The sequence below is a fragment of the Channa argus genome, chromosome 7 (genome assembly GCF_033026475.1).
Source record: "Channa argus isolate prfri chromosome 7, Channa argus male v1.0, whole genome shotgun sequence".
NCBI lineage: Eukaryota > Metazoa > Chordata > Actinopteri > Anabantiformes > Channidae > Channa > Channa argus.
The window spans coordinates 3,564,598-3,590,096 of record NC_090203.1 but is presented as its reverse complement, the minus strand read 5'-3'; the positions used below and the strand labels follow the sequence as shown (position 1 = coordinate 3,590,096).

Below are 25,499 nucleotides of genomic sequence, written 5' to 3'. Positions count from 1 at the left end.
CATGTAGGCGAAGTTGCACACCGAGGAAACGGGACATTTAACAACAGTTTTACACGTAGACGAGCGCGCTGTCCCTCGTTTAAGGTCTGTGTTTGGATCCTTGATCCCGAGTTAATTCACGGTTACATTCAGGTTAACTGGCAGCACTTGAAAACAGTTTCTGTTCTCATCGTTTTCTGGTGGTTTGATCGCCGGACACGCCCTCGCAGCTGAAAGCAGGAAGAAGCGGTCAGCGTCCCCCGGGGTTTTCGGGGTTTGATTGGTGTCGTTGCACATTGAGAAATGGCCTACTCAGGATACGGCGCAGCGCCAGGTGGATACCAGGTAGGACATCGGTTAGGTGTGATTCAATGTCGGGTACAAGCTGAATATGTCCAGCGACAACTGCCCTTGGTACGGAAACCGTTACGGAGAAGGGTCGTGATAGCTGCTGGAACGGGTCTAGTAAGACGGGTTGGTTGTGTGGTTGTGGCTATTTGCTGAGATTTTTGCGTCTGCGATGCGTCTGCGATCTACCTGTGCAGGAAACCGGTTATTTAAAGTGTAGAACCACCGAGTGGTCGTTAATTGCTTTCATACATTTAATTCCCCCCCGTTTGAAATTATTTTCTCTGCGTACTAAAGTTCTGTACGAAACATTCTATGGGGTATAACATGTACTTACTAAAGTATTTCTGTATTTCTTTTACATTTATTCTAATTCAGAGGGAATTATTGTACATCTCATTTATTCCACTATGTTTGATGAACATTTTTGCAAATTGCTTTGCTAAATGTGAATGAATAAACTATGACGTATCATCATCATCATCATTATTATTATTGTTATTATTGTTATCATTATTTAATTATTATTATTATTATTATTATTATTATTATTATTATTATTATTAATAATAATAATGTACTGGTTGACTATAGGTTAATATATGGCTTTATTGACTCATGGGGACATTTCACAACTTACCAACCTTCCTGCAAGAGCTGCAACAATTAAGGAATTTAAACATATTCATTAAATGTTGTTACATATTAATTTCAGTCCAACGATGAAAATGAGTACTTTTTGTACTTTTAGCCAAATATATTTTCATAGTACTTTCTTAGTTTTGCTTGCAGGAGATTTACTTCTAACAAAGTATTCAGCATTTCCTTGTGGTATTGCTACTTCCTTAAGTACAACCTTGTTTGATTTTAACTCATGCATGAAGGGAAAAATGTGGTTATTTACATAAAAATATAAAATGGTGTATTCTTTCCTTTTGTACAGACAGATCTTTCAAAACTGCTATATGTATTTTTGGCAAAATGCATATTAAAATGTGGCTTTTGGTTTTATTTGAATCAAGTGCAAACTGTCCCCAACAAAGGAAATATATAATACTTTATGTTTTAGTGAATAATCACCTTGTCTCTCAATAGATTATTGCACCAAACAAGGACTATGGAGTTTGTCCCCAATCGTTTCCCCCGAAAGTTCAAGAGGCCATCAAACGATCTCTTATTGTTTAACACCCAGTATGAATACGAGGCACAATTACAGCAAGCAATACCTGTTCCAGTGTCCACATGGACGCCAGACTGTTCTCAGGATTTTATTGTGTAGTAGATGATAGAGGTTTAAAAATGAAATTCTGCAGTTTTAGGTGGTTTGCTCTGTGAGTGTTTTATTTGTGATAAATAATAATGGAAAACATACAAATAAATCATGATCCGTATAGAAACCCATTGAGTTGGTTAGTTGTTGGGTCAGTTGTTGGTTTGCTTTTGGGTTTTTTTTTCCACTAGAGTTTGTGTTTTGTTTTTTTGTTTTTTGTGAAACTTTCTGACAAATGTTTGATTTTTGTTCAGCTCTATAACCGTTTGTCCGGAGGGACGCTTCATAACCCTTGTAGAGGAAAAGAGTGGTTTCTTCTTGCAAGGCCAAATAATACACACACACACACACACACACACACACACACACACACACACACACACACACACACACACACACACACACACACACACACACACACACACACACACACACTAGACAATCAGGTCATATCACCTACTTTCTGTGGTCAGTGAAACACCCAAATACGCACAGACTATGTAAAGCATGCAGACAGCTGGCAGTGATTATGGCCGTGAATAGGAGGTTTGTGATGTTGTGTGCTCTTTCGTGAACAATATAACCGGGATTAGGTATATTTGAGATAAAGCAAATTACTGGAATGCTGCACAACAAAAGCCTGGCTGCCACACTGAAACAGTTCCCAGTTCTTTCTCGTAAGACTCTGAGGATGTAGAGCTCCCAGTGAAATCAGGTTTTGACTTTAAAACCTCAAAGCTTTGAATTCAATTGCTTCTGAGAACCTATTGTCGTGTCTTTCTATAATTTGATAAGACTTTTTTTATGGAGAAAAGTATTCATCTACACAACTGCGTACTGTCGAATAAATATCTTATTTGTGTGTCAACATGATACCTGGAGCAATTACTTTTATAAATGATAGATACTTAATATTTTGGGGTTTTACACTATTGGTTACTGGAAACTAAATATTTTGTTATTCAGGATCTGGGGAACTATAACACGTTAGCTCTACATTGTGACATTTTATATACAGAATTTGGATATTTGAATGTTTATTGATAATGAACACAGTTGCTAGTAGCAACCTGCTCATCTCGTTGGCTTTAATTTGTTTACAGAAATTTTTCAAATGGATCAAACCAAAGCATAAGTTTGTGAACCTACATTACATTCGACATATTTTTCCATCAGCATATTTATGGTGGCTTTCACAGCAGCCATGAGGTTGTGCTGTAGGGAGCAGAACTAATAGCATAATGCTAGTAAATGAACTTAACCGTGCTAAATCTATTATTTCCTTTTCTCTTTCTCTCAGCAGCAAGATCCTCTCTATGGATATTTTGCAGCTGTAGCTGGACAGGTAACACACCTGTGTTGATTCTCCTTTAAACCTTTGTGCAGCAGCAGATTGTTATCGGCCTAAACAGTAACATTATTTCTTTTCTTTTTTTTTGTTTTACTCAACTTGTGACAGGATGGACAGATAACAGCAGACGAGCTGCAGCGCTGCCTCACTCAGTCTGGAATCTCGGGGTCATACCAACGTAAGAAGACGAAAGTTTCATTAAAGAGCCACACACTGAACTTGAAACACATAGTACTGCTTAGTACTACATAGTACTACATCTCCAAAACAAAATCTGTGAGGAAAAATTTGGTGAAATGTTTGAGGTTGTTTAATCCGATGTTCTGCATATGGACCGACTCCCCTTATACTCACTGGTAGGATGCTGTCGATGGCAGCAGATTGGTTTCAAATTTAACAGCTGTGATAGAAATGTGGAAAGATCACAGAAGACATTAAACTAAACTCAGGAAACTTTGTGGTGTATTCATCTTACTTTTACCACGTCCTGTTTGGTCACAACAGACACAACTTTGTGTTTTCAATTGAACTGCTCTTAGATTTTATTCCGAAATCATGGCCAAAACATTGATGGATGCTCTCAATGCAAACAGGCTAACAATTTATTTGTGGAAGAGACAGACTTTGTGCTCAGTGTGTTTGATTTTCCTTTTTCAGCCTTTAGCCTGGACACATGCAGGCTGATGATCAACATGCTGGATGTATCCTTCACCTGACCCTGGGTCAGTCGTGTTCAGTAGATTAATGAACACAATGGAAGTTCTTGACGCCACAACATTTGACAATCTGGACGTCTAAGGTTGTCGTTGGTTAGTTTGTCAGTTTCAGTAGATGGATGAACTTTCACTTCTTAAATTTTATAAAATGCTGCTTTTTTTTTTTTAAATCTGCTGCTTTGCGGTTGTGTTTGTGCTGCTCTCAGTAACACATTCACAGACCACAAAAACATTTTCCCACCAGCTACAAGTTTAACTACCCAAACACTGAGGCCATTTGCCTACTTTGTATTCTGTAATTACATTGCTTCGGTCTCTTAGATCCGATTTTTACTTGTTTACGACATACTGTAATGTTAAATAGTACAAACCTATTGAGGGATTAGGTACCGAATACTTCTTACTACACTTTATCATCATATTTGTTACATATTTAATTCCAAAACCACAAGCTTTAATCTTTTTCTTTTAAAGCTTCGACTCTTCAAGTTCCCATTGACATTTATCTGCCCTTAAAAGATTTAGTTTCGTCTTGGGTTTGCATTTCCCTAATAATTTCATGGATACTACCTGCAAGAACCTTTTATACTCTGATGTATGTCATTAATCGCAAAACACTATTAGTTCGTAATATGAAATTGACAGATACTGTAACTACAGTGTGTCGACTTCATCCAAATTTCCCATTTGCTATGAGGAATTTTAACGACTCTAGAGGTTTTCTGTAACAGCCACAAGAGGGTGGAGTGGTCATGTTTGAATAAAGTGCAAGTACATGTGTTGGATCCTTGACTTGGGACGTCTCAGAGGGACATGTCCGGCACCTTGGGGTTCACTGAGTTCAGGGACCTGTGGCAGGCTCTGAGCAGCTGGAAGAACACCTTCATGTCCTTCGACCGGGACCACAGTGGGACTGTGGACGGGCACGAGCTGCAGCAGGCCATCTCCACCATGGGTACAGCAAACTACCACATCAACCTGTTAGACACAGAAGTAGTTTGTAGTTTAATACTGCAGTGTTACTTTAGCTTTGGCTAAATAGGTTTCATGTCAAATCTGAAATAAAACATATTTAGTTCGAAGAAAGTCATTGATTAAACGTTATGTAAACAAAAGGAAACATTAGGAAAAAAATACCTTTTATAGACTGAAACCATTGAGATAAGGATTTGTCTGTTTTCTGAAATGCAGGTTTTACTGTTTATTGATGACACTGTGTTTATTTGATACACAAAGACTAAATCTATTGTAATTGTAAAATTAGCAATGAAAGACTTTTAAGATTCATTAAAGACTTTTAATGTGAGTGTTTCTCTGCAGGTTACAGTCTGAGCCCTCAGGCCATGAACTGCATCATGAAGCGTTACAGCATAAACGGCAGGATCCCCTTCGATGAGTTTGTGAGCTGCTGCGTAAGACTTCGTGCTCTAACTGGTGAGTGGGTTGAGCAGTGCACGAAACTTCGATGAGCATTTTAAAGACCCAAATTTGTCAGATTCTGCCAGATCAGCAGACACTGACCTATTAACCTTAGGGAAAACGCGGCCTTCATAGTACAGACTGCTCAGCTGAAAGCTCCACGCCATCATCAGAAGGCGGCAAATGAACAAATTCTAAAACAATGATGTCAGTGAGGAACATGTTTGCAAGTGTTGGATCATGCGAGTGTTTTAATGTTTGTTTCAGATCAGTTCCGAAGGAGAGACACAACCCAAACGGGCAATGCCTCATTTCAGTATGATGACGTAAGTTTTTCCGATTTGTAAGTGTCTTAAGTTTTAGATGAGGTTTCAGGGAGGATAATGTCCACACAGGAGAAGTCTTTCATTACTGTGTACAGACATTTAACGGAATCAGTGAATCATTTCTTGTAATGCAAACGTACAAATGACTAAATCCAACTTTACTTTCGTGTTATTTACTAGAAGGTTCAGTTTTGAAGTTTCAGACCAGATTTAATCTGGGGTTTAATTACTGAACAGTTCAGAGTTCACTCAACTCTTCTATTAAAAAAAGAAAAATAAAACTCCTCAGAAGTTCTACTTTTTTGTAGTTTGAAAAATAATGTTGACTCAAACTGTCTTTTAGAAATGTTAAATTGAGCCATGGTTGTTTCATAATGATGACCTTCATGTCAAATGAAGAACTGAACTAAATCATGTCAAAGCGGCACAAATAGGGTAATAACTGTCCCTGTGACTGAGCAGTTGATTCAACTTTATCTTCCATTTATTAAACTTGTTTTCTCTATTGGAGTAAATAATGTAGAAAAGTAAAAATACCTGTCAGAGCCAACATACCTAAAAAGCTTTTTTTAACCCATGACATTTCTGCTATATTTGTATACAATGAGCATGTTTCTCTCTCCAGTTCATTCAGGTCACCATGAGCATATGAGGAGGAAAACAGGAGGAACAGTTTAAAAATTGTCTCATTAACAGCATGCCATTTCTATTTTTATAGTTTTACATTCATTGTAATTTTTTTTTTGTTATAAACACAATTAATATGCCACCACCACAATCCATTTCTATAACATTCAAATGATGCATATTATAACAGAATTATAGTAACCTCAGACTGTATCAATGTGAAATACTAGAGTGTCTGTGTACTGAAAGGTATTAATACCACTTACATTTATAGCGTCGTACTGAAATTAATCATGTTACCTCAAAGTACTAGTCACTCTTAATAAACATGGCCATGTTCCTGATGCTTGCCTCCAGTTTGTTCACTTCTGTTTTGTTCGTTAAAGCCCGATAAGTCACACGTGTGGAATGAACAATTCATGATATGAATATTACAGAAAAGTCTAAAAAAAGTAGATGGTTAATGGCAGAGGGGGCTAATGAATCGCTGAGGGTGGGCAGGCTGCAAAGCGTCACACTCACTGTGTTTTAGCTCTAAGCTCCTAATCTTAGGAGGTGCAGAGTTTTACAACAGAAAAAGTCTAATGGATGAATTTTCTGTGTCGTTGTCAAATGTGCAATTGAATCCTGCAGGTTTCTAGTTGGAAGTTATGGACAGATGGGTAAAAAAACAACAATACAATGTAATAAATATAAACATATACAGATATTCACCAACTACAGTACAGTGATGAAATTACTGTAGACATTAGTCAAATAATAAAAACTATTGGTGCAAAAGTTTGTATCATGTTGATAAACTAAAAATGAACTTTCATTTCTGATGAACACTGGGGGGGGGGGGGTCTACCCGGGACAGTTCTCAAGTCTGATTCAGGGCCAACGCAGACAGACGAACATTCACACCTACAGTATGATGGCTGCATTACTGCAGTAACTACGTTGTGAAACAAGATGGAGCCACTTCATCAGATCACATATTATTCACTGATAGTTTATTAGAGACACCTACGATCTAACGCAAGCCAATACAGCAGCTCTGCCATTCATTCTTCCTTCAAGTTATAAAGTTATTCACGTTATTTAATTCTATACAACCTAGGTAATAAAAATACAATACACCTTTCGGAGTAGGTTAAAGTAAACAATGAAAAAGACAAAAATCTTCTCATAATTAAAAATGTATCCATGCATTCTTGTTTCATCTTAGGTTTAGGGTTAGGACTTAATGTGATCCTTATATTTCACTCAAAACATTTTAGAAGCACCTTTTTTGACCCTGGTAATGAGCTTTCTAACCCGAGTGTTGGGGATGGATGATCATGACTCAGCCTGATGCAGTGTAATGCTTTTCATACGTGTGCGTGTGCATGTGCATTTGCATGTGCAAACCCTTGGAAGCCTCCCCATCCACAACAAGCCAGTTTTTTTGCTTTAGCCCTGCAACGTTTCGACTATCAGATTAAATTTCAAAAAACACTCCAACGTTAACAGGTGAACTTAATTTGACCTTCTCTAAACTTGAATGCACACGTCCAACTGTTTAATGTTTCAGCACCTATTGCATAACATGCTGTTCTCTAACAAGGTGATGAAAAGCAAAAATCACAACGTGCATCGTGGATCATGTCTGCTCCAACTGACAAGTTAATGATACAGTGACATTTTTTGTTGAGGCATATAACCTTAGCTTTTATTTCAATAAATGGAGATGAAGAAATTAGCATTGCATGCTTCTACTTAAATGTCACTTTACATTTTTCATAAATTAGTATCCCTAACTTTTTCTGAGTAATGTATATTTAATGCATGTGTGTTTTAGAATCTCCATCACATCATCGGTGCAGCTGTAGTCAGCATTTCTGTGTGATATAAGGAAACACACCACGAGATAGAGTTAAGGTATTTTTTCAGTCCCCCTGCTTCACCAGTGACGACACTGTAAAACACCTGCATACTTTTCAGTCTCAGGTAGGTTCAAAATATCTGCCAAAGCCTTTAGCTCATATTCCACCGTTATTCCACATCTGTCTTGCCAATAATGTAATCTGGTATTTGTCATATGGATTTCTAAATAACACTCGACAGTTTATGTTTAAGAAGATTGTCCTACACCATTTAGCCTGAATAAAAAGATTCTGAACCAGGTGCAAACAGTTACATTTTTCTGCAGGGTGGGGAGTAGCACATCATCGCATAACGAGTCTGGCAGCCTGTTCACATAATGATTTTAATCATATTTTTAACAAATTGTCATTAAGAGCCTGCCAGCATGAGTAAATGTATACAATTATATCTATATCCTCTGACATGATCTTATGCATTTTCAATAATACTTTTGACAAAGAAAGTCTTTGCACAGTTTGAAGGGCTGCTCACCACCAGACTAAATGGCTGCTGCAACCTTGAGTTGAATGTTTCTGCCTGATCACTGGCCATAAGGAAAAGGTTGAATAGTCCGGCACCACTTCGTGCTCTGTGCAAACAACCTGGACGTGACGTCACGCAAAAGTGTAGAGTTTCTAAAGGCAAAGATCTTTATTCTGAGCAATTGTTTCAGATTCAGTGGCTGCAAACGATTCTGTAAAACACACATTTACATAAATGTCTACAATTGTGCTGCAAGTGTGTCTCACATGACCTGTAACAATATTTACAAATTCAAGATGATCCCAAAATCATATTCAAAATTAAATAGTAATGGTCATTGTGTAGGTAGAGCCAATCTGTCGGGGGGTGACGTGTCAATGGCCTGGAACAAATCAAAATGTTTTTTTTTTACCTGGATTATGATGGAATACTGCCATTTTACACCCCAGCTGTTTTTCAAGCTTAGAAACTTCTCTGATAGTTACTTTATGGCTGCAGTCAAACCACATATCGGTGTGTCACCTTTTTTGTCGATGCTAATCTTTCTACCTGGGTCTGTGTGGGGAATAGAAACTATCCCAGACACCGAGAAGCACAAGTTGTTTTCATCGGAAGGTGTGTGAAGAAACTACTTCTATCATACCGGATGCTTCCTCACGTGTGACGACAGCCATCCCCACTTTTCTTACGTGCGACCGGGACAACAAATTCCGGTGCAGTGTCAGTACTTTGCATCACCTGAGCAATGTTCCAGAAACATGTCTGCATTGTCCTGATCGCGGGCCGCTACGTTTAAACCACTGTTGGCGAACAACACCTTGCAGGTTGCTTGACTTAACGCCATGCAAGTCCACATGCTCCGCTGAATTAAATGCAGGTCTCTCTAATCCTGATCTGGCTTCCTGTCTGTTAGCGCCACGGAAACGCACGTCCTCACAAAAAACCCTCTCGTGACTGTCATAATCAGACGGACAGATCACCGCTATGAGCCATTTTGCTGATAAACTGTGCCCTGATTGGCCAGCCACTCCGTGATCGTAGTGACGTCAGAGCCAGTGCCTGGAGGCCTAATAGCAATGTTATACGAGACCTCGCTAGTGTCAGAACAGAATTAAGAACAGTACGGATGTCAAAGTTTAGGTTTTCAGTACATTTGTGTCAAAATTATTTACCAGACCACCAACATGCTTCACTAAGACCTTTATCAGTGCAGGTTTAAACAGGGTCCCTACAGATACAACCTTTCCCTGTTCATCTGAACACATGTCTCAGGCCTCTGTGCCCCCGCATTGCTAACAAGATTCTTAACCGCCAGTGTCAAAATATGGGCCATCTCTTTCAGCAGGTCCAGAAAGAGTCCAGAGTCAGGTTCTGAAGATTTATGTGTTCAAAGAAGTCACTTCCTAGACGGCCGAGCTCTGGCAAAGTCCCGGGGGCCCTTGTTTGGCACGAGGGGGGCATTAGCAGCTGGCCTCCTAATGCCAAATGTGCCAAAGTGTCGGCTCCATCAGACATGCTTAGTCCACCCAGCTGTGACGACCTGATAAATAGAAAGACATTTAATAAAAAAATTTACCCTCTGCTTTCTGTGTCAATGCACTAAAACAGAAACAGAATCCACACACTGTTGTGTCAGAGACACTCGGCACAACACGTCTGTCTAACGTCTTCATCTAAAGGCAGAAAACACAAACTGAGGAAAACAAAGTTATACGTCCTTATTCTTAAAGAGGTTCAAGTAAACTGTAGACCTCAAAGACTGATTTGCCTATTCAGACCCAATAGCCATGTACACGCGCGCGCACACACACACCTATAGACATAAATACAAAATGAGTGACCCGAGTAAATAAATTTTTTGTTTTTTTACAACCTCCTCACCCTTTTAATGCACATGCAGTAAATAGAGGACAGTCCATAGTACTTGGAACAGTGGAGATGGTGTAATTTCAAACGGGAATATGTCACTAAACATGGGGAACAAACAAAAAGAACATTTGCAACAAAAGGCAGCACAGAGTTTATTATTTTTTAGTCTGATGTCACTCAGAGAAACAGAGGTCAACATATCATAACTGGGTTTCTAAGCTGCTTAGACAAGTAGCGAAATGTTTCTGACCAAGAGAAAAGAAGTCGCGTTGACGAGATTCAATCTTCGGATAACCGAACCTGGATGACGGAGAATCTTCATCACACTAAGGGAACAAAGATACTAACAGATACGATCGCAAAAGAAAATAAAGGATCAAAAGGCGACATCAAATGTCTGCACACAAAATCAACCCCCCCAACCCTGTGTAACTAACTTAAAGTTGTGGTAACACGTGGTTGTTGTGTTACTGTGTTAGCCAGTGTTACAGAAAAAAAAGAAACAAAGAGCAGTAAATATGAGCTGCATTTTCAGACTCTCACACCAGTGAAACACATTCACTCGTCCCGTTTCGCCGGTGACGGGAGGTCAAACAGCAACGTGCTGATTTTTGACTAGAAACTAATTGACAGAGCTGCTGCCGACTTCTCATTTGAATACTAGAAGATACTTTATATCAGAACTGTGTGTAAATACACATATTCAAGTGAGCTCTTAATTTAACTGCCAGGCTACCAGCTTAATGAGACTTCTCTAGTTGTATTATAATGAGCCCTGTATCTACAGATAAGTAAATAAGTAACTGTCTTTTACCTTTTTATGGACAACTAACTGAAGCCTGTATCTGTCTTTTTAGGTGTAATAATTTCCATAGCAAAGAGCTTTTTACGTTTACATTTCCATTATTCATTACAGACTTTTGACAATTACATTTATGTTATTCAGAATGAACAGGAACCATAAAGTCCACGAGTGTTTGGAGACACAGAAATACTGGAGGAGAAAACTGCATCCACAGAGTAACTGGTTGTTACTTTCTACTGCAAGTATTAAAACAATTGAAAGGTTTATTATTTTATTATTTATTATTTCTAAATACAACTTCAAACTATAATACGTTAAATAAAAATCGCACATTCCAGTCGAGCTGAAATGTTATCCTCTAACCTGTAACCCTCTCTACTTTTAAGTCTCGGCTTAAAACCTTCCTATTTAAAGCTTCTACTTAGTTATAGTTATGCTGCTATAGGCTTATAAAATTATAGGCTTATAAAAGCGTCTGCTAAATAACTAAATGTAAATGTAAATGTAAATGGTCCTACCAACCTGCCTGGTGTTTAGTTGTTGCTTTTGTTGCCCTTTTTCTTTTCTCTCTCCACTTTCCACTCACCCCAACCGGTCAAGGCAGATGGCCGTCCACCCTGAGCCTGGTTGTGCTGGAGGTTTCTTCCGTTAAGGGAGTTTTTCCTCTCCACTGTCTCCTAGGGCTTGTTCAAGGGGGAATTGTTGGGTTCTCTCTATACATCGTTATAGTCTTAACTTTATTCTGTAAAGTGCCGTGAGAGGACTTTGTTGTGAACTGGCGCTGCAGATATATATACATTGGTTTATCTTTTAATGTTTTGGCCTTTATTTAATGAAGGCTTTTCACTTTTTCACCTTAACATCACTTAAGAGCCTGGAAATTGATTCTATATGCCACATCTCACCTGAGCCCCATGTCAGGCCTACGTTAGGACCCTTTCAGACTCAAAGAATGGAAGTAGATGCAAAAAGGCACCGCGCTGTGAGAACCAGCTGAGCCTACAACAGTGTCTGTGGTGATTCTGTGGGCTCAGGTCTCTGGCTCTATCAAAAAGTCTGAACAATACACTTAATGTTTCTTTTGTTTCGGTCATTTGTGGACGTGGACCGTGAACTCTGTATGAAAAAAGGGAGTCCACTGAACATGTAAATGTCAGAGGTGATAACTGTTATCCCCGAGCTGGAGACCAAACCATTCAAATAAGTCAGGGGGCTGATGTAACACACATGGGCTGAACAGATACATTATGAAATGTATCATTTGGATGTATGTATCATATATAAGAAGATGTCTTCCTCTGCCGCAGCAGGTTTTCACCCTCCCTCTGAGGAAGGTAAGACTCTGCTGGGATGTGGAAAAACATATTCCACATACCAGTGGAATTTTCTGACTTAACTTTGCTCTTCAATAAATAGTTTAGTATATAGTTGCTGGAAAAGAAGTCAACTGTAATGTAAATGAAAACTTGTGTTAAAGTTTTTTTATTTATGTACATTTTTAGACTGTGAAGTGAATCTTTTGCTTTCCGTGCACATCTGCTCAACATATCATTGGTAAGTCATCACTTCACCCGCCCAGTGTTTAATTTCTGTGCTAATTTGTTAAAAATTTTTTTTTGCCATTTTCTCTCCTAAACAAACAGAAAAGCAGGAGACAAAATCAGAAACTTGGATTAGTCCATCAGTTTTTATTCTGCTGTTCTGCCTGTTACATGTTCTGTGTTCATCACTCCAGTTTTTCAACAGGGGTAAAAATGAGGAACATGGTGTTGGTTGCTGTGATCCTCCTGTTAGCAGCCACAGGGATTAACAGTGAAGTAAGTTGTTTTAATTCGTTTTTATTTTTAAATATATAATTGTTGGTCTAATACTACAAATTGTTTTTCTACTACAACTACTACTGCTAGTACTACTACTCTGCTACACTGCTTATTCAGCAGCAGTGAGATTACAAAATAATGAATTACTCAAATCTACATTACAACTTTAAGTTCTGAGCACTGAGACTAGTGGACTCAAGTTTCTATTTTTGTCAAAGTAAAAACCACAGGAATTCATTTTGTTGTGCCAGAAATCAGAGAAAGGGAACAAATATTACCATTTTAGAATTTGTTAATGCTAACTCACGCTGTTCCATAGCCTGCGGACTGTTGTTTCAGTGCTTCTGTCTGTGCTGCTCTTTATAGAGGACCCATAAATTGTACTACAGCCAGAAAAAAAGACAATGCTGACACACCTCCAAACACTAATGTCTACTGTTTTCTCAGCACATAAGAATATTTTCACTGGCCAACACGGTATATAATTAGAGCCAGTAATTTTATGGGATAGTCCAATGGTTCCCTGTGTGTCTGTGCTTTCTGCAGTGAATGTAAAGTTGGTAGAAACGTATCTTTGGTTTCTTCACAGTACTCATTTGGAGACATAATTTCCTTTGAGAGGAGCTGTCCCTGCATGAGTACTCTCACCTACAAGCACTTTGCCATTTATGTGGGTAACAAAGAAATTGATGGAAAAGAATCAGGCAAGGACATATATCAACGCACAGGTACGTTTGACAGGGGTCACGAGTTGCTTTTTAAATGAACTCGAACTTTATGACAACCTGCAAAAACACACACACGGTTTGCTAATTCACTGTTTTCTGGTCAAAATGACGTTGATTCTGCAGCTAGTTTTCTTTTTCTAAGCTGAACTTCAGACGTGAAGATGTGCAAGTATGAGCATGTTAACATGATCATAAAGGCAAAAAGCTGTCATTAGCAGATGCCATGTTCCTTTCCCATTTCTGAAAACAATACTGAATAAGAAAGATTGCTAATTCCATTGAGTAGGAACACGTTTGTTTTAAAAGGTGACTTTCATCATCCTGGCAGGTCCGGTCTTTGCAATAAATCCACTGCAGCTGTCTGACTGCATTTTCAGCAAACTGGAAGATGAGCGCCAACCGTCAATATTCGGCGCAAAGAACGTTGAGAAGAAGGACAACTACCTCGATGGATTCGAGATGTTCACAGCTGGTCCGGAGGACAAAATCATAGAACGAATCCAAGAAACAAAAGGAAATTGTAATACGTACAATCCTATTTCCAACAACTGTGAACACCTTGCTACATATATCCGATATGGAGTGAGGGTGTCACTGCAGGTATGTAGCAGAAAGTCATACAGAACATTCAGGCTCCAGAGGGAACTGTCAGTTCCCCTAAATCTCACTTAACCGGGTTGTTTGAAACACTTGCTGTTGTTCACTGAATCATCACTGGTTTGCACTAGGGCACAACTAATCCATAATGACACCAGGGAAGTGGGAATATGTTTGCCACATACATTAAAAACCGTGACAGAAGTGAAACCAATAACTGGTTTTAGTCATGAGTTTGATGGTCAACGTTTCCCTGTAAAATCTGAAGGAAGTTTGTAAAAGATGAGCAAAAGAAAAGTCACTGTGACCACAACTGCCCAAGCAGAAAATCCACCACCACACGGTGTCCAATTTTACCAATATTGTGCTTGACAGAAATTTAAAACTGCAGCAGACACAGTGGTGTTTTGTTTTATGATTAACAAGTCCAGGTTGAACTTGTTCTTTCTCTGCTTTGTTCACAGCTTAATACATCCGGTGAAAACCTTTGCAAAAACAACCCCCTGATTTGCCCCATACTTACAGACATAAAGGCTGCATTACAAAATGAGGCACAATGTCATAAATGTGTACAATCCTCCAAGTTTGAAGGCTAAAAAGTGTCTTACTGTCATCTTGCTCTTTTCTTGTCTGTCCTCACATACTGTAACACGAGGTCTAATTAAAATTCATATGATCCACAACGTTGGATGTCAGTCTTTCCTTTCGATTACATTCAACATATCATTTTAACTTTGCTGCTACATCAGCTTGTCTGCGAATATTACAGTCGAAAACACATTACAAAGCTAGGAGATACATTGGATGGTGACCTTATTTCTGTGTTTTCTTTGATTCGACATGCTCATGTTCTACAGTGACACTGTAAACCTTAACTTACCTTAATGATGATGTCATCTGGAGTAGCTCTGGGGTTCCTCCAACTGATGTCATTTGGAGGCATTTATTAGCAAGGTGAAGAAATATTGTAATATAGGGAAGTCAAAAGGAAGTAGAATGGTACTTATGTACATGCACTACACTAGAACCAAAAGATCCAAGTTTAAAATCAGTGAAAACGTCCTTTGAACTGCAGTAAATGTCCAAAAAGTATTATCATCAAAATATACATGCATAAATAGGAGAAATTCAATAACATAAAAAAAAAAAAAGTACTCACGCAGAATAATATTTGAATTTCAGCACTGGTGAAGCAGGTCAAGGTGGAGCGGACTGTAACCACTTCTCTGTAAATCGCTCTCACCGGTCGGTGATGTCCTTTGTGCTCTGACACCTGCTGACTCCACCACCACGTTAAAACAACCAGGCGATATAAAATAATTTCGGCTGGTGGGTTTATGCAAAATCAGAGGGAGGCACTGGTGTTAAACCATTATCACACATAATCAGTTTTTAATGAGGGGGAGTTTTTCCTGCCTCATCTCTGTGTGATGTTACACGTCAAGTGGTGACATTTACTCACAGTATTAACTTATTCCCAGAAGAGCTTCTTACTTAAAAAAAAAAAACCCCACACAGGTAGTGCTGCCTCGTGAAACCTGTACACTGGATCTGCTACTTGCCCCCTCCAGCACTAAAGAAGGTGGGGTGGACATGAACGGTGCTGGGCAGGAAGTGGACACGTGAGGTTTTTAATTCCGAATGAAGCTGCGCTGATGACTTCTTTCCACTAGATGTCGCTGTAGGAATGTGCCAAATCAAAGGCTCAACAGAGAAACAGGAAATGATTGTCTCTTCTCAAAGTTGGCCTGGTCATTAAACTACAGTGTTACACAAACCTGCGCCATTGGACACAGTTCACCCGTCTAAACAGGTCATTAAGATGGAAAAATATATATTTTCAAAATATTTGATTTGATTTTAATTCAGTAAAACTTTTTTTTTTTTTTTGCATTTCTACATGACACCAAGGATGTTTTCAATTCAGTAATTGGCATTTTTGGCATAAAGTTTCAATAAATGGAAAAAACAAAGACAACGTCCAAATAAAGAACCAACCGCTAAATGCAAATGAAAGTAACGTGATTAGCTCAGATCTAATGTGATCTAACCTGGGCCTTGAGTCCCACTGTCCTGCAACTATCTTTGCCATTTCCACAGCCCGATTCAGCTGAGCGGAAGAGACCAACTCACTTTCCCCGACTCCACTCTTCAAGCATCTGGTTGACAGGTCAGGCTACGAATTATGTGTACGGGAGTGAAATGGGAAAAATAAAAATACAATGTGTAAAAATACATCATCATGTAAAAAATACTCAAAATTAGCAGGTAATAGTAGTACGATTCGAGTTAAATGTCGGTAACGCAACTCCAATGCACACTTTGGTTTTCTTGATTTACATTTAGTAATTTAGCTTAACTTGATAACATTAGCTTGATAACATTAGCTTGATAACATTAGCTTGTTAACATTAGCTTGGAAACGTTAGCTTGATAACATTAGCTTGTTAACATTAGCTTGGAAACGTTAGCTTGATAACATTAGCTTGAAAACGTTAGCTTGATAACATTAGCTTGATAACATTAGCTTGTTAACATTAGCTTGGAAACGTTAGCTTGATAACATTAGCTTGTTAACATTAGCTTGGAAACGTTAGCTTGATAACATTAGCTTGAAAACGTTAGCTTGATAACATTAGCTTGATAACATTAGCTTGATAACATTAGCTTGAAAACGTTAGCTTGATAACGTTAGCTTGATAACATTAGCTTGTTAACATTAGCTTGATAACATTAGCTTGATGTCAATTTTGACAAAGCCATTTGTCGGAATTGAAAGGTTTTCGATGCCCTCAGCTCGGGCTCCCAGGCTCAGCCTTACAGGCAAGGAAACGATCCGGAAGCTCAGAGGCCTGTCAGGAGGCCATGGGCACGTTCTATCCGTCTCCGTGTTCTGAGCTTTTTTTGGGTTCTACTAACTGGCCTTCACACAAACAACACTTACTTGTGTCTTAGTTTGATGCTTGTTTTTTTTTTTCATATTTTTCCGTGTCATTTCTAACATGTATAAATTACTTACTTTCTGTACATTCATGTATTAATTTCCTGGCTTCTGACGATCTGTAACATTAAAATTCATATGTTTGTTGATCATTTATATTTGTAAAACATAAAAGTTGGTTAATGGGCTGAATTTAACCAGCGACGGGATTTCTGATGCAGGTCATATTGAAACTGAATATGAGTCATATGGCATATGTACACTTTAGTGAATTATTTTTATTGAAGGGCAGCAAACTGTGTTTCCACAAACTGTGTATTTGTTTGTTACTGCGTATTATCTATTAGACTGAATCCCAGTGTACAAGTACTAACTTACTGTACATTTTCAACATATTTGTACTTGAGTAGGTTTAATTATGGCTAATTTGACTTCTGCTACACTACTTCTAAGAGCAAATACCTATACTTTTACTTCAAATCAAACTTGTATTACATTACAATTACAATCACAAAATAATGCTACAAAATCCCCACAGACCTTCACACTAAACGTTTTCTATGGCTGTGGATTAGAATTGTATTATTTAAATGACTGTACAAACACTGCTGTAGGTTGTTATTGTAACTTGTGTGGGATAAACACAACTTCAGCTCCTCATTTATGTCTATTACATTAAGTAAAAGGTTATTATTTCAGCCTACTAGTGATAACTGAAAGCTGGAGTCCTACAGGTACCTTTTTGGTACAATTCAAGCACTGCACAGGTTTGTGTAAGGGGCACAGTCTCTAATTAAAGCCAATCTCATTGGGGGCTGGAGTTTATCCCATCTGTCATCGGGCGAGAGGAAAAGATCACTAATACCTTTAATAGAGTACCTTTTTCTTTGTGTATTTGTACCTTTACTTAAGTACAGCTTTGAGTACTCCATCCACCAGTGTATAATCCACAATGTGTGGTCAAGACATTTGTATTAAATTGAGAGGCACTTTATGTGAAAGAGAGAAATATCAATACAAGAGGCAGAAGAGTCAAATGAGAATATGTCCAATAAAATAAATAAAATCAGCCAACTGAACGAACACAACTAATGTCTCCCATTTCTATTTGTCCCTGTCCAAAACAGGACACACAGTCTGCTCACAGCTCACTCGTGCTTAAGGCCTGTAATACTGCTGTCAAGTTATCCTGTTAAATTAAAAATGTAAGTTTAATTGAACTGAAATGAAAGACTGACACACAGTGTTGTTGCTCTATTTATTCAAAGAAGACCTCATGTTACAGTATGTGAGGAAAGACCAGAAGAAACAGCAAGAAACTTATTAGCCTATAGTATCAGACGAGACTGTACAGGTATTACATTTTTTCTGATTTTCTTCAGAGAGTTTTATTTCTTCTATTCTTCTTTTAACTTCATTGCAAACATTTGGATTTCTGCAATACCTTTCAGCAAACATACCAGTCTGTGAACAAAGCAAAGAAAATACAAGTTAAATCTGAATTTGTTAATGGTAAAAAGAAACTACACAAAACATCACTGATAAAATTGACACTGCACAAATGTGTCTTATGTAGTTTGTAGTGTTTCAAACAACCTGGTTAAGTGATATTTAGGGAAACTGACAGTTCCCTCTGGGGCCTTAATGTACTTAATGATATTCTGCTACATACCTGCAGTGACAGCTTCTCTCCATATCGGATATATGTAGCAAGGTGTTCACAGTTGTTGGAACGAGGTTCGTACTGACTACAATTTTTATGTGTTTCAGTGATTCGTTCTATAATTTGGTCTTCAGAACCAACTGTGAAATTGGCAAATCCATCGAGGTAGTTATCCTTTTTCTCAACGTTCATTCCGCCGAATATTGATGGTTGGCGCTCATCTTCCAGTTTGCTGAAAATGCAGTCAGACAGCCTCCGAAGACTGAATGGTTTGACTGGACCTGCCAGGAAGATGACAGCCTTTTAGACTTGATGACAAATGTACTCAATGTTATTTTCACATTTACTTACAAAGCTTTCAGACATAAGATGGTAACATTGTATAATCAGTCTGTTAAAATGATGTTTTGTTGGTTGGACAAAGGCTAAAAGTGGCTTTTATGTTACTATTTTCTAAGGCTTTATAACATAACAGGACATTAAAGAGACACAATGTGACAGAGAAAGAGAGGGGATGAGTTAGAATTGTATGAATTTTCAAAACTAGCCCTTTGTTGTTTAGTTTCATTTCTGTAGTGAGCGCAACAGATGAAGTTTGAAGATTTGCTTAAACTTTAGTTCAAGAATTGGTTTCTGCACAAATATCATTTTGACACAGTGAAGTCAAATATAAACAAAGCATCTTTTTGAAGTAAGTGAGACCTGAACCTTTTCCCTTCAAGCTGTACTGTGTTTTTCTTTTCAGGATCTGATAGAGAACAGAAATGTGACCCTATAGGTGCAATTCAGACTGGGCCACTGAATTATCGTAAAAGTAACTTTTATGTTTCTCAACACGAGACCAACACAAATGTCCCAACAGTAAAGCAGGTTGATGCTTATTAATTCCTTAGTATTAGAATTGGACATGTGACTCACCAGCCCAACCCAGGACTCCAAATACTATTTAAATTATGGAGATGTCAAGCAGCCATAGTCTAATGACAAATGCTTGCTTATGTTTGCAGCATCCTTTTGTTTCTCAGAGTGGATCAGCGGTGAATTGCTGCAGTCAGAGAGCCTGATAAGAAGGTCTGTATCAGTCACTGCGAACAGCTTTGAGTGTTGGAAGGTATATTTATTCACTTTCTAGTAGTTTCAAGTAGTTTCCTCTGAATTCCACACCTCCTTGACCATTTGTACCGGTGCATCTTCCTACCTGACTAGCAAATGAACTGCATGTTTAAAAGAATCTTACTAGATTAGCTAGTTTACTATAATGTATTACTAGATTTTTGTTGTTGCTGATTGAGGGACCAAAGCTAATACTGTTGATGAGAGTAGAAATACATAGCCTACTATTTCAGTTTTCTGTTTAGCCATACATACCTGTGCGTTGAAATATGTCCTTGTCTGATTCTTTATACTTTATTTCTTTGTTACCCACATAAATGGCAAAGTGCTTGTAAGTAAGAGGCCGGATGCAGGGACAGTTCCTCTGAAAGGAAATGATGTCTCCAAATGAGTACTGTGAAGAAATCAAAGATATATTTGACCAACTTTGCATTAACTGCAAGAAAAAACAAGCAACACACTAATCAGACTGATAATCTCATAAGTATTTGCAATATCACTGTACTAAGGTAGAAGATTATACATTGGTGCTTGTGTTTTGCTAGTTGTAGTAAAATTGATGGGCTAAATTGGGTGCAGATGTTACATATGTTTATATGTTTTGTTTATCTGTTTTGTGTCACCTTAAAATAAATCCCTGTGGGTTTATTGGTTCTCTGACAAAAATAAGAAATGTGAGGCCCTTAGCTTCAGTGCTTATAGCTTGAAATTGATAAGATTTTTCATTTTTTTTAAAATAATTGTTGCAGCTTTTTTTGTATACAGGTCTGCAAAGTTCTCTAACATCTTTCTGAGACACTCAAAATCTAATGTAATTTACTTTGGTAGTTTTAATGTAGATTAATATAATTAATTAGCTTGTCATCTCTCTACAGCTTATTAGGAATCTGTGTTGTAGTTGTTGCAATGTGTGATTTATAGTATTGAAAGAAGAGATGTTGTTTGTTGTTATATTAAAATTAAACTGTCTAATTAAAATTACTTACTTCGCCATTTATCTCTATGACTGCCCACAGGACGATCACAACAACAAACACCACGCTCCTCATTTTGCTGAACATGGAATGATAAACAGGGAACATGTAACTGTTAAATATGAAAGCACGATGGAAACTAAAAGTAGGTACTGTGAATCACTGTGGGATTATTTTTGGTTTGTTTTCTTTATTTCATTTTGGATCCCCAAGTGTTTTCACCAGAATTCTTGGCAAAGCAAAAACTTATTTCAGCAGAATAATGAGAGATACTTGGTTCACATAAATATCACATTCACATAGTAGCTTAATGAAACCTGTACAACAAATGGGATATAATGACAGCATTTTCTGGAACTCAGAAAAGCAGAATAAATCCTCTGGATAAGAGCGATGGGTAGAATGCAACGTTTGTCACAAAGCCAACACTGACAGCCTTTTTTTTTTTATCTAATTAAAAAAAACTGTCATGTTGAATTTAACACACCTGTGTGTGAAGATAGACGGCAGAAAACACTGGAGAGTAAACACAGGGCAACTGAAGTGATGACTTACCACTGAGATGTTGAGGAGATACAGACAGAAAATGATAAGTCAGTTCACACTCTAAAAAATATACATTAAAAAAATGAATAGGATGCATTATAGACCAGAACTAAACTTTAACTCCTCTTTCATTAACATTACAATTCACTTCTTTTACAATTATTATATAATGAGCTATGGACGAGTATGTAATATTGGTGATTAACTATCTTACTCTACTGTCACTAGGTTACGGTACAGACTGACAGTAGAGGCCTGTGCTGTATCAGAGGTCTTACCTTCTTCAGAGAGACCGTGGAAGCCTGTTGGGGCAGAGGGAAGAAACTTCTTATATACAACTCTGAACAGTAAAGTGGATAATATTTAATACGTCCGCCCCCTGTCTGATAAGCAAGGGTATAACAGTTATCAGCACTGACATTTACATTTACATTTACGGCTCTTTTGTTATGATCAGCACAAATGTAAGCCTGCCCATGCTTTCTCATGAAGGACATACTCTGAACAAAAACTAAACATTGAGAATTTTATTTTATTTTATAGTTTCAACAAAACTATGAACTGACCACACAGAATTAACACTGACCAAATGAGTAGCTTTTATGAATTGTGCTCCGCTCACTACCGTGCTGTTGTCAGCTCAGCTGGTGTTACATACTCCATCATACCTACATATCCTGTTAAGGGTCAGTGGAGCCTATCCCCACTGTAACAGGGCAAAAGCTGAGGTCTCTCCTGGATCTACAGAGACAGACAACCATTCACACTCACATTCACACCTATGGGCAATTTAGAGTCACCAGTTAACCTAACATGCATGTCTTTGGACTGTGTGAGGAAACTAGCTCGGGGAGAACATGCAAACTCTGGCGATTCCTTCTAAGCATTAACATGAGTTTTGGAGCATACACAAACATATTTTAAAAGATCAATGCAGTAGCTTTAAGGTTACTGGCACCATCTTCTCACCTGTTGTAAGAGGCAGCTGGAGCGATTGCATCAGAACAAGGTTGAAGGTTCTGATAGGATCAAATCTAGAGTCCTAAAGACATGTGTGCACCTTCTATGTTGGCAACATCTCTTTCATCTGAGCCTGAGTCAACAGAATCTTCTGATGAAAAAGAGCATTTCTGCCTGGTATCACTGACTGACGTGTTGCTGCCACATCTCATACGATCCCCATCTCCTAAAAATGATGTTCCTATACAGCTAAACTGCAAATGCTATTACTTTTTTGTAGCAAACCTGATTATTATGCTCTGAGGCAACATCTTTTTATGAATGAATGAAATTATACCTTCATTAAATGAAAGGAAGCTGCCAGGACATGTTTGGGTAGGGTGGCAGTTGTATAATGCACAGGACTGTCAAGTATTGATCCAAGTTCAGTTCCTGAATCTGGTTAGGTTTAGGCGAGAAATCGCTGATTTTACGATGGATGTGTTAAAAAGCGATAAAGCACATTTTGTACAAACATAGCCAGTCAGAAACATTTGCATGGGTGTGTCAGTATATAGTCATGTGGGTTTAGGCCAGTCATCTTCTGAAGTTGACACAGAGGAAAAGTGTGTATCTGGGAATTGACACAAGTGACATTATATTTAATTTAATTTATTTAATTCAACAGGTAAAAGTAACATGTGTAGAGCGCCCTAGATGTCAAATATGCTGTATTTCATAATCAGAGCAAAAAATAATATCAGCAAACAGAAAAGTGCACAGATATGTGTTTTATATGTATAGTATTAGTCACTATGTTTCATAATTACATATTGTATTTTTGTATATTGGATATTATATATGATAAGGTTCATGTTTCTCACTCCTTTTTGAATGTGTTGATGATTTAGCTTTATGTCTTTTTTATGTTTTGTATTTTTATTAAATATGGATTTTTTGGGGACTGACAGCTTCTTGTCTTACTTTTTTTGCTTTATATATTTGAAACAAATAAACTAAATTAAAAATGTAAATTTTAAAATATCTATTCAACTGAGCTCTTGATTTGACTGTTGGACTCCCAGCTCATTAGAATGAGCACTATATCTATAGATAAGCAACTGTCTTTATCTTTTACTTTTTAGTTGGTATTAGAATTTGCCTGTCAAACTACATTTAGAGGACATTTACATTTCTATCATTCAAACCTCTAAACATTTACATTTTCTCTATCAGAATGAACAGGAACCATAAGGTCCAGTAGTGTCTGGAGACAAAAGTAATGGAGAACAATACTGCAACTACATAGTAATTGGTTGTTCCTTCTTACTGTCATAGAAAAGGACCAGGTTCTAAGTAAAAGTACAAAATTGATAAAGGTTTTATTTCTTGCCACAGTTTCCAGGCTGGTCCACTTCCAAAATCATCCTTAAAGTTTCCTTTGAAGACGTATCAGCAGTGGCTGAGTCTGATGAGACATGGGAGAGCGTTATATCCCAGAATTTCCAGATTGACTAGGGAACCTTTATCATCCCAACTAGATTAACAGTTTGATCATGATTGACGTGCTGACAAGCACTGCTGTAGAGCGACTAGGAAGATGGCGGGAGACCAGGTGAGTTGAGAAGAACAGGATGTTGGCGTAATGGAAATGAGTGGCAGGTTGCTGGCGAGTGCTGTGTAATTTCTGTAGATGAACTCAGGGTACAGGTGAGTATTTTTGCAGCAGGGAAACACAGGTTTGTAGTCGGGGAAGCAATATAAACAGTATATCAGTATAAACAATCCAACAACTAATAAATAATGGGGACTTATGACACAGAGTGCATGGGGGATGGGTTACAGGCAGGCAGATCAGACAGATAGCAGGCAGGATAGCCACTTAGCAGCTAGGTAATAGGCAGACAGGCTTAGTAACAGGCTGCAGGCACATCTCAGGCAAGTGACAGTAGAGAGACAAACATATTGGCAAAATCCAAACGCAACGCAGCTAATGGCTGGAAGGCTCACTGAGGATCAGGCAGAGAACTGTGGTGAGAGCTGGGTATAAATAGGCAGAGGAACAGGTGAGAACGATCAGGAGTGAGGATGACTGCTGAAGTTGCTGGAATGAACTATGTAACAGGAAATGAAGCAGAGGGACTATAAAATAAAAGCCAGGAACAGGAAATGAAGCAGGGGACTGTGACAGCTTCTTGACAGTTTAGATTGTACATGTTTAATATGTGATTTCAAACTGATTTTGTTATCTATTATTACATCAAGATATTTCTTGTCATGTATTCTTTCAATTTCCACCCCATCTATCTTTGTACATCATATTATTGTAAATTATTTGTATTTATTTTATTTTTTTTATCAAACTATATTTTAAATTTCCTTTCTTTGGTTCTATCTTCCAAATAGTGTTTTTAAGTCGTCCCCTGCACAAATATTACAAAATACAAAAATATTTGTATTATCCTCAAACAAAAGTAGTTTCAGGACATCATATACTTTACATACATCATTAATGTACAGAATAAAGAACTTCGGGTCCAGCACTGAACCCTGGGGGACGCCACAAGAAAGGGAAAAAAATGCTTTGACACCCTTTAAACTACCATTGGCCACTGCTGATACTGTGGAAGGGATCCCCTTTGGCTGGAAATTCTGGCGAAGAATAAAATACCTTTTCAGACTTTTTTACTTTGACCCTCAGCCCATTGCAACAACAGTAAGAAGGAACAAAACTTTACTATGTGGATGCAGTTGTAGCACACACAGACTGCAGAGAAAGATTTCTAATGTTCTAAGACAACAAACTGACCTTCCATTCTTTGAGTCTCAGAGGGTCTTAGTCTCCTGTTTTTGTACCTCAATTTGATTAACATGGGACTGACATGGGGTGTGGCATACAGAATCCATTTCCAGGCTCTCAGGTGGATGGTAAAAACTAAGAGACCATTATTAAATATGGGCTAACAAATAAAGATAAAGCATTGTGATCCAATTTTAAAAAAAATTAAAAACAACTAATCATGTACAAACATATGTTTCAGCCAGTCAGAAACATTTACATGGATGGGTCAGTATATAGTCATGTGGGTTTAGGCCAG

At 37.9% G+C, this 25,499-nt stretch overlaps 2 protein-coding genes and 2 long non-coding RNA genes across 5 annotated transcripts; 2 read left to right on the top strand and 2 right to left on the bottom strand.

Annotated features, from left to right (window-relative positions):
* On the top strand, positions 1 to 6,380 carry sri (sorcin). 2 transcript variants are annotated; one of them, XM_067509591.1, is made up of 8 exons: positions 1 to 324; positions 2,901 to 2,942; positions 3,057 to 3,126; positions 3,606 to 3,649; positions 4,472 to 4,619; positions 4,985 to 5,098; positions 5,351 to 5,409; positions 6,035 to 6,380. In XM_067509591.1, the coding sequence occupies exons 1-8, from the start codon at positions 283 to 285 to the stop codon at positions 6,059 to 6,061; spliced, it is 546 nt and encodes a 181-aa protein (XP_067365692.1). In that variant the 5' UTR covers positions 1 to 282; the 3' UTR covers positions 6,062 to 6,380. The 2 variants fall into 2 exon arrangements, with proteins under 2 accessions (XP_067365692.1, XP_067365691.1); XM_067509590.1 differs by having other exon boundaries at positions 2 to 324; positions 2,898 to 2,942.
* LOC137130024 (uncharacterized) lies at positions 3,788 to 9,539 on the bottom strand. The gene is made up of 2 exons (XR_010914799.1): positions 9,050 to 9,539; positions 3,788 to 4,642 (listed from the first exon to the last, which is right to left on the bottom strand). It is a non-coding gene; the product is annotated as an uncharacterized lncRNA (long non-coding RNA).
* Positions 9,540 to 12,328: 2,789 nt separating this feature from the next.
* On the top strand, positions 12,329 to 14,908 carry LOC137130021 (phospholipase A and acyltransferase 2-like). Its single transcript, XM_067509589.1, has 6 exons — positions 12,329 to 12,414; positions 12,583 to 12,634; positions 12,827 to 12,897; positions 13,490 to 13,628; positions 13,957 to 14,228; positions 14,690 to 14,908. Exons 3-6 carry the CDS (start codon positions 12,835 to 12,837, stop codon positions 14,819 to 14,821), a joined length of 606 nt encoding a protein of 201 aa, XP_067365690.1. The 5' UTR covers positions 12,329 to 12,414; positions 12,583 to 12,634; positions 12,827 to 12,834; the 3' UTR covers positions 14,822 to 14,908.
* A 3,511-nt stretch (positions 14,909 to 18,419) lies between these two features.
* On the bottom strand, positions 18,420 to 21,783 carry LOC137130023 (uncharacterized). Its single transcript, XR_010914798.1, has 5 exons — positions 21,741 to 21,783; positions 20,929 to 20,995; positions 20,198 to 20,336; positions 18,839 to 19,110; positions 18,420 to 18,630 (listed from the first exon to the last, which is right to left on the bottom strand). It is a non-coding gene; the product is annotated as an uncharacterized lncRNA (long non-coding RNA).
* Positions 21,784 to 25,499: the final 3,716 nt, after the last annotated feature.

Bases quoted from the DNA above. Each gene is read 5' to 3' on its own strand.
- LOC137130021 (XM_067509589.1), top strand. From the start codon at position 12,835: ATGAGGAACATGGTGTTGGTTGCTGTGATCCTCCTGTTAGCAGCCACA. The intron at 12,898-13,489 runs GTAAGTTGTTTT...GTTTCTTCACAG, and splicing joins CCACAGGGATTAACAGTGAA to TACTCATTTGGAGACATAAT. The intron at 14,229-14,689 runs GTATGTAGCAGA...CTTTGTTCACAG, and splicing joins GAGTGAGGGTGTCACTGCAG to CTTAATACATCCGGTGAAAA.
- sri (XM_067509590.1), top strand. From the start codon at position 283: ATGGCCTACTCAGGATACGGCGCAGCGCCAGGTGGATACCAG. The intron at 325-2,897 runs GTAGGACATCGG...TCTTTCTCTCAG, and splicing joins CAGCGCCAGGTGGATACCAG to CAGCAAGATCCTCTCTATGG. The intron at 5,099-5,350 runs GTGAGTGGGTTG...TGTTTGTTTCAG, and splicing joins AAGACTTCGTGCTCTAACTG to ATCAGTTCCGAAGGAGAGAC.